This window comes from Rhinolophus hipposideros (genome assembly GCF_964194185.1).
Source record: "Rhinolophus hipposideros genome assembly, chromosome: 10".
Lineage (NCBI taxonomy): Eukaryota > Metazoa > Chordata > Mammalia > Chiroptera > Rhinolophidae > Rhinolophus > Rhinolophus hipposideros.
The window spans coordinates 12,794,645-12,803,960 of record NC_138056.1 but is presented as its reverse complement, the minus strand read 5'-3'; the positions used below and the strand labels follow the sequence as shown (position 1 = coordinate 12,803,960).

Genomic DNA, 9,316 nt, shown 5'->3' with positions numbered 1-9,316 from the left:
CGAGCAAAGATAGGCACCTTGGCTTCGAGATGCCACAGCATATAAATTCCCTGTGGGCACTTCCTAATCTGAGCAGGAAAACCTCCCTCTCTTTTCTGAAGAAAACACACAGCTACTCCCTTACAGGACTGACTGTGTGCTGAGCAGGCTCAAAAAACCGAACTGTCATGGCTTTTTGGCAATTAGTGGATGTGGAGGCTATGTCTGGACTGCATAGGATTCTCTCCTTTTGCCCCTTCAGTGTCTTAGCACCCCCACCACATCTCTCAGAAGCTCTTTACTCTCAAGAAGCACTTTAAAAAAATCTGATCCAGTATTCTGACTTTTGATTCCAACAATGTCACCATACTGGGATGCTTTTTATAAATCTTCTCCAAAATCATTTGGAGCAAAAACAAGTATTTTTGAACAACTTTCAAACAAGGTTTTTCCTCAGCAGTGTGTAACTGTTTTGGGACTTGTCCTTTAAAGATACCTTTTTAGGGGTGGCAGGTTAGCTCTGTTGGTTACAGCGTGGTGCTAATAATACCAAAGCTGCCGGTTTGATCCCTGCATAGGCCACTGGGAGCTGCACCCTCCTTAAAAAAAAAAAAAGAGAGAAAAAGAAAAAAAGAAAAGAAAAAAGGAAAAAAAGCAGTTGGCGATATGAATCAAGACCCTTAAAAAAAAAAAAGCTGGGGTAGAAATACACTTAAAAAAATAAAGATACCCTTTTAGGGACAAAAAGTGGAGTTTTGGCAGGGTACTTTCTGGATACTTAAAATGCAGATGAATGGTTTTAGGGTGTGAGTCACATGTGAAATGAGGGAAGGCCATCTGCAACTTCCTGTGTAAAGAGCATGGGCAGATATTCCCCTTAAAAAGACAATGTGTGTGAGGGGTGCTTGGGGGACAGGGCAGTATACGGGAACTCTGCACTATGTGCTCAATTTCTCTGTAAAACTGTTCTCAAAATAAACTAGCAATTAAAAAATAAAAGACACAGACACTGGAATTGTAATAAAAGCTGTGTTGCCATGGGGTTCTAATCACCAGTCACCCAGATAGTGGGGTGGCTGAAAGGGTTTAAAGGTGATAATGAAAAATATACTAGGAAACCTTCAATCCAATGGGATAAAAAGGTAAAGCCAAAATAGGAGGCCTGCTATGAACTGGAGTGATCCTTCTCTAACTGGACTCTAGCACATTGCTGTGACTGCTGCAGAAGGCAGACAGCGCTTGTGAGGAACAGCACATCTGTTCACATAGATTATGCAGTTAACCAATCAAAGGAAACAACTGGTTAGAAAGAATTTTAATCAATGGGTTAAAAAACTTACATAACTTTGTTGAATATAATATACGCAACATTAACTTCCGGGTAACAAATGAAGTATTTTGCGTATGTGGGAACACCTCACCCTGAGAAGACCTGATACACCACAGTCTGACAGATCATTCATCACTTAAGAGCTCTGGCACAGACATTTTGAACATAGCGCACACTGCCAGAATATATTTCAAACAGACTTTGATATTTTAAAGTGGATTTGCACGTAATTTTAGAGAGAGTATCTATTGGTTAAAATGAGGTATATCTGTGCTGTAGTGCCATAAGCACACACTTCAATTTCTGATAAAGAAAGCTTTTCTATACATCATAATAAAATTTCATTTTGTGAAAAAACAATCCGTGAAGTGTGCATCTTGAAGGCATGCACAGAGTGAGCACGTAGTGTAATGTCAGCGCATGATGAACGCACAAGAGTTTACCACCACGATCGTAGTCCCCAGTCACACTACTCCCCTTGTCATAAAATGTATGTAACTCAAGACATGTCAAAGAAGCGTCTGTGTGGGGTGGCCCAGGCACCCTACGGGTATGTGTATATGTGCAAGGAGGGGTACGACACCACGTTGGCGCCGCTTCTCTGTGTGGCAGGAAATGTGTTCCTGGACCAGTTTGGCTTCATATCTGGAGCTGGCTCCTGGCTGGTATTTGTGCTTCTCTTTGGAGAGCATGACACTGTAAATCTTGGCTTCTTTCTCTGTGCAAACAAGATATAAAAGTTGAACTTACTTTATGCTGCAATTTCTAAAGTTGTAATAAGGGTTTGGGTTGGTTTTACAAGGAATTAGTGAAAAGTAGTTGCATTTTGCCCAAATACCTAAGTAGCTGATGTTGTGACCAGGCAGAGGAGAATCAAGCGTTTGCCTGAGTCCCGCAGATAGCCAACGTCCCATGGGTAATATGTGAACTGCCCTGAGCAGTCCAGGGACTGCATTTTATAAGCTGTCTAGAAACATTACACAAAAGAGAAAAACTTGATCAATCAAGGTGGGAGACTGGCCCATTTTTTTCTAACTCTCCTTATCCAACATGCCATGGAAGTTAAATGCCTACATCTTTGTTGGAGAAATATTACACCAGGAATTTAAAGAAAAATGCAGTAAAGGTAAGGGTTTGGATGGCATTTATCCAGCACACTGGATTTAACTGAATCCCTGGTTACATGTTACACTCTAACTAGCATGTGTCAGTTAGGGATATGGTTTTGGCCACCCATAGACGTCTTGCAATGAATGATGAATGAGGAAAAAGGACATCACTTATCAGTCAAACTCTCTTTGGTTTGACTTTCTTTAAACCTCTCTTTTCATTGCTCTTCAGCTTCTGTTTTACCAGTGTGGTTGGACTATCCTGTCACCCCTCACATAGGATCACTGCTTTAAGGGAGAGATGAAAAGGGCCCCGCACCTCGTAGGTCCTCTGGAAGATGATGATGGGTAAATGAGAACATCAACCTGAGCATTCCCAAGCAACAGATTTATGAAGGCAGCGGGGACCTCACTTTGGGAGAACCGTGCATTCCGTACTTAGTGCACCTACATTAAGCCAGCAGTTTTCAGTCTTTACCTGGATACACGTGGGCAGCACCCTCCCACCCACGTGACCAGGGCTGTGTGAAACAACAGCTTCCTGGCTATTTCTCCCTCTTTTTCCTCCCTTTCAGGACACGATATGCAACTGCAAATGAGCAAGAGTGATAAGAGTGATGACACAGGGATAAATGTACATGCATTCTAACTTATTCTTTTCAAAACTCCAATCATTCCCAAACCTGGGTACTGAACGATCATGGGTAACACTGGGGTGAGGCACACCTCACTGCTGCGGGGGCACCCCGTTTGTTGTTGACATCTCCGAGGGCTGAGAACTGCTGCGTTATTCACTATCACTGTATCACCTGAAATGTTGCCTTGGAGTTACAAAATAACAGCTGCCTAACAAATGTTTGTTGAAATAAAACTAAATTCTCCATGGCAAGTTTTTATCTCTGGGTGGGCTTCCTCGGTCCTACGGTATCTTGTGGGCTGTGCCCCAGGGTGGTCGGGTGGTTTGTAGCCTGAGGGTGCAAATTACCTTGGATGTTCACCTAAGCCAAACCAATCTGAGAAGGTGAAACTGTGGCCTGTGGGTCACCACTCCTCCAAATCACATAATACATTTCAAAACAACATAAATCACTAACAATGAGATCTGACAATTAAGTTCACGAACCTGTTTTTTTGATATCAGAGGGATTATTCATTATGAATTTGTACCAACTGGACAAACAGTTAACCAAGTTTACTACTTGGAAGTGCTGAAAAGGCTGCGTGAAAAAGTTAGACGACCTGAACTTTTTGCCAGCAATTCCTGGCTCTTGCATCACGACAATGCACCAGCTCACAGGGCACTGTCTGGGAGGGAGTTTTTAGCCAGTAAACAAATAACTGTATTGGAACACCCTCCCTACTCACCTGATCTGGCCCCCAGTGACTTCTTTTTTTACCCAAAGATAAAAGAAATATTGAAAGGGAGACATTTCTGATGACATTCAGGACATCAAAGGTAACACGATGAGAGCTCTGCTGGCCAATCCAGAAAAAGAGTTCCGCAATTGCTTTGAAAGGTAAACTAGGCGCTGGCATCGGTGCATAGCTTCCCAAGGAGAGTACTTTTAAGGTGACCGTAGTGATATTCAGCAGTGAGGTATGTAGCACTTTTCTAGGGTGAGTTCGCGAACTTAATTGCCAGACCTTATAAGTATGTATGTATATGTGTATATATATTAGGTGAAATACCTGCATTCTCTCTTTATTCTTAGTCAGAATTGAGGTGGTCATTTTTGGTGGGTCCAGGGAGGTGCCTTTGTCTCTTCCATTTAACTATGACCAAAATAAATAAAAACATCCTTACTAAAATTTCCACTTGGACAAATGTGATTATATACAATATACATTATTTGAGTGTTTTTTAATTCATGCATGTTGATTCATTATGATATTCTAACACAAAAAGAGAGACAGAACTCAAATAGTAATTCAAAGAAAAGAAGGAAACTAATATTTACTGAATGCCTACCATATGTCAGGCACTTTATACACACTTTCCAACAACCTTATGATATAGATGTTATTACCCCAATATTTTAGATGCAGAAACTGAGTTCCAGGGTGGTTAAGTAACTCATAGTAATTTACATAGTGGGGCTGGGATCTGAACTCTACAAGACTGCAAAGCTTGTGCCTTGGCCACGATTACACTAGACACTAAATGGCCCTCCATACCACTGTGTTCTGTGGGGGTTCCTCAGTGTAGCACAGTGGGACCTTGTCATATCATTGGTAAGCACAGGTGGCATTCTGAGTGAGGTGGGCCCATCTCACACCCTATCCACTAAGAATTAGCTACTGTTGTACCAAAACCTATTTTTATACATGAAAGAATCAACGAGTTCATAGCCATAAAACGCCAAAGTACTAAACGTTGGTTAGGTGCCTCTCCTCTGTGTTCCCACTGCACCCCACTGTTATGAACTCCTGTTCAATTGTTAAAATCCCCAGTAGATTCTAAGGCCCCTGAAGCAGGGACTGTTTTGTTCAATGTGGCATTCCCAGCCTCCAGGAGAGGTCCTGGCATGTAGTGGTTATACAACACAATTTGTTGACTAGATGAATGGATGGATGGTAAAATCAGGCTGGTCTTCCATTCTGGGTATAAAAATCACAAATCATCAATATTTGATGTCAGACTTCAGTGATGTCTGCTCCAAAGCAGCGTCAGTGTCCCCTCCAATTTTAATATTCCTCTGCTCGCAGTGGCACTGACAGGTAAAGGGTGACATAAAGGACTATTGCGTCCTTCACCCTGTGGGTGAGACATGCTAATTAGAAAATCAGAGAATCAAAGATGGAACAGAATATGGAAGCCAGAAATAAACTCATGCATACATAGTCAATTAATTTTTGACAAAAGAGCCAAGAATATACAATGGGGAAAAGACAGTTTCTTCAATAAATGGTGTTGGGAAACTAGATATCCACATGCAAAAGAATGAAAATGTACACCTATCTTATACCATACAAAAAAATTCAACTCAAAATGGATTAAAAACTTAAATTTAAGACGTAAACCATAAAATTCTCAGAAGAAAACACAGGAAGTAAGTTCCTTGATAATGATTTTTTTGGATTTGACATCAAAAGCAAAGAACAAAATAAAAAATAAACATGTGAGACTATGTCAAACCAAAAAGCTTCCACACAAAGGAAATCATCAGCAAAAAGAAAAGGCAACCAATGGAATGGGAGAAAATATTTGCAAACAGTATGTTATTTAACCTTAAAAAAGAAGGGCATCCTTCTATTTTTGGATGTGCGAACAAAATGGATGAACTTGGAGGGCATTATGCTAAGTGAAATAAGACAAATACTGCATGGTATCACTTATATGTAGAACCTAAAAAACTCAGACTCATAGAAACAGAGAGTAGAAGGGTGGTTGCCAGGGGCTGGCAGCTGGGGGAAATAAGAGATGGTAGAAGGGCACAAACTTTCAGTTATAAGATGAATACGGTCTAAGGATCTAATGTATAACAAGGTGATATAGTTAATAATACTGTATTGTATAACTGAAATTTGCTAAGAGTAGATTTTAAGTGTTCTCACCGAAAGAAAAAAAAGGTAAATATGTGAGGTCATAAATGTGTTAACTAACTCAGTGGTGGGAATCCTTTCACAATATATCAAATCATCATGTTGTACACTTTAAGTACATTACAAAAAGTTTTACTAGGTTGGTGCAAAAGTAATTGCAGTTTAAAAGGTTAAAAAATAATTGCAAAAACCGCAATTACTTTTGCACCAACTTATAATCAATTTTCCAGTTAAAAAAAAAAAAGTCAAGTAGGGCCCGCCCCGTGGCTCAGGCGGTTGGAGCTCCGCGCTCCTAATTCCGATGGCTGCCAGTTCGATTCCCACATGGGCCAGTGGGCTCTCAACCACAAGGTTGCGGGTTCGATTCCTCAACTCCCACAAGGGATGGTGGGCTGCGCCCCCTGCAACTAAGATTGAACAAGGCACCTTGAGCTGAGTTGCCGCTGAGCTCCTGGATGGCTCAGTTGGTGGAGCGTGTCCTCTCAACCACAAGGTTGCCGGTTTGACTCCCGCAAGGGATAGGGGCCGGCAAATTGACCTGGAGCTGAGCTGTTCCCCCACAACTAAGACTGAAAGGACAACAACTTGACTTGGAAAAAAGTCCTGGAAGTACACATTGTTCCCCAATAAAGTCCTGTTCCCCTTCCCCAATAAAATCTAAAAAAAAAAAATGGCTATAACGGTACATTTTATAAAAAAAAAAAAGAAAAAAAGTCAAGTAAAAATTACTACCTCATTCATCCTTGGCTTTTCATTTTTTATTGTTGAAGAACTGGTATTCCCTGAATTTTTGAAAAAGGTAGGCTGCCTTTGCAGAGTAGAAGCAATTTCTGCCCTTTCCTAGAATGGAGTGCAAAGAGAATACTTTTCAATTGATCCATTGCAATTAACCAACTCATAATTGACCCAATTCACCCAACAGTAAAAACTCCCACCTCTGAAAGCATTTTCCCCGTTTAAAAGCAGGGTGTATGGTGTGGATGTGGCAGTCAGGAGAAAGATTAGGAAGGAGCTATCCAGGGGTCCTTAGCCTAGACCAGGCCTGATCCCTCCATACCCAGCAACGCTGGGCTAGCTCCAGCCACCACTTCTCCAGCCAGTATCTCCTCTTTCCCCTGGAAATCCAGACGTGGTCAAAACCCAGACTTGCTATACCAGAGTAAGGTAGAGGATCTATGGGCCAAGGCTGAAAGCTGCTCAGAGAGGCCCAGAGGGCTCACCGAAGAGCTCTGAACTCAGACTAGAAAGCTTCCCGGCCCCATTCTCCTTTTCCTTTGTGCTTTAGAGTAAACCTTATCCCCTTGTGCTGCTTCCTCCATGGAATGCTCTTTCACCAGACAGTGGAGATACGCAGCAGAGCTTTCTTACTGGGGCATAGTCTGTTGACTTGAACTCCCGTATCATATTATTTTTCTGATACTGTTCATTTCGCTGTTTCCTAGTCTGAAGTGGCTTCTTTTTTTTCTTCTTATACATCTTCTTCTGATTCAACTATTCCAGAAAGTATAGAGAAATCAGTCATTGAGGATTCCAGAGAAACGCCTACCTACAAGTAGCACTCTCTTCACACAACACTTACGACACAATGGCTAATCCAGTGTGCGGCCCTCACAGTGTTAAATTGTTGTTGGTTTGAAGAACAAACAAACAGTTCAACTATCTCCTTACCAGAGGCTGCTCCCCACTTAACACCCCGACACCCCACTATTATAGATATATTGCCAAAGAGGCACCTATACCCATGACCAAATATCTGTGATTTATAATATGAAACCAAATTATTATAGCAACAATGTCAGGTACAGATAATAATGATTATCAGATGCGTGCTTAAAAGATTCAGTTTGGTTGTTACCACAAGGTGGCTTTAATAATGAAGCTAATGAAGCTTAGGACCACTTTTCTCAGTACCATGGTGTGGTGACGCTAAATCTGATGTTGCTGTAAGTCCAGCTGCAGAAAGGGTAGGGTTTAGTCTAATTTGACAGGCTCCCCCTGACACAGCCTTAATTTCATCCTATGATGGAGATATTTCTTCATGCAACTAGGAAATCATGTGCATAATAAACCACAACAAATATTTTGCTGTCTCTAAAGCTCTTACATCACCTATGTAAGAAAAAGTCTGGGGGCAGCTGGTTGGCTCAGTTGCTTAGAGCGCAGTGCTCATAACACCCAGGTCCCCAGTTTGATTCCCACATGGACCAGTGAGCTGTGCCCTCCACACTAGATTGACAAAACCAACGACTTGACTTGGAGCTGATGGGTCCTGGAAAAACACACTGTTCCCCAATATTCCCCAATAAAAATGAAAAAAAAAATTGTAAAACAAAACAAACTGCAATTACTTAAAAAAAAAAAAGAAAAAGTCTGTAAACAGATGGGGGCAAAAAATTACTTAATATATGGAAGTATAAAAAACTATTTAAGGGGCGGTGGATTACGGGTTAGCTCAGTTGGTTAGATCGTGGTGCCTCTTAAAAACAAGTTTGCCAGTTCGATCCCCAAATGGGCCACTGTGAGCTGCGCCCTCCACAACTACATTGAAACAACTACTTGACTTGGAGCTGATGGGTCCCGGAAAAACACACTTAAAATAAATAAAAGTTTGAAAAAACAAAACAAAACAAAACAATTTAAGACTACATGAATAAAGAAACACTTTTTTAAAAAAAAGTATGTATCATTTTTAACAACCTCTATCTCAGCACGGTTTTTTACTTTTTAAACTTTGTTTTTCACTTTCAATTAACTTTGGAATAATATGGAATCCTCACATTTTTTTCCCTTGATTTTTTTTTTTTTGAGAATTTTTGTAAGAGTTTATTTGAGCCAAACTCACAACATATGCCAGGGAGTAAGATTCCAAATGCTCCTCCCTAGATTTTTAACATGAAAGCTATAAAGGACAAAATGAAAGACTCCAGAGCGGGATAACCAGTTAGGACACTATGGCTATATTTTCTGCAGATCTTAGGATAGTTGGAAAATTCTATCAAATTCTCCAGTACTGTTATGTTTTAAGCCTACTACTTCTGGGCGTTAAGAGTCTACACAATCTCACCTCACGTGCTATGCTCAGGAGGTGAACAGGAAGACCATCTGAGAGGGAGCTGTCAGAACCACTGGTGCTGTTTTCAAAAGTAGAGAGGAAAGGAAAATATCTGTTATTAATGTCTAGAAGTAGAACATTTACCAGACCAGCCGCATGAGATTAGCATATCTAGTTTGCTATTTGCTCGCACTGTCTGTTTCAATTACTAAGAATTCTTGACAAGCACGTTAATTCGTTCGTTTGTTTGTTCGTTCATTGATTCTTTGATTCATTCATTGATTACTTCATTGATTGATTGAT

General features: G+C 40.8%; 1 protein-coding gene across 5 annotated transcripts in view; it reads right to left on the bottom strand.

Moving 5' to 3' along the window:
* Window positions 1–1,279: 1,279 nt before the first annotated feature.
* Window positions 1,280–9,316, bottom strand: part of AGBL2 (AGBL carboxypeptidase 2) — a 40,001-nt gene continuing 31,964 nt past the window's right edge. For all 5 annotated transcript variants that reach the window (XM_081064246.1, XM_081064244.1, XM_081064248.1 and 2 more), the window contains 5 exons: window positions 9,026–9,092; window positions 7,330–7,452; window positions 6,694–6,801; window positions 4,108–4,191; window positions 1,280–2,027 (listed from right to left, as the gene is read on the bottom strand). In XM_081064246.1, the coding sequence (XP_080920372.1) occupies window positions 1,854–2,027; window positions 4,108–4,191; window positions 6,694–6,801; window positions 7,330–7,452; window positions 9,026–9,092 (556 nt within the window). In that variant the 3' untranslated portion in view covers window positions 1,280–1,853. The remainder of the gene's footprint in view (window positions 2,028–4,107; window positions 4,192–6,693; window positions 6,802–7,329; window positions 7,453–9,025; window positions 9,093–9,316) is intronic.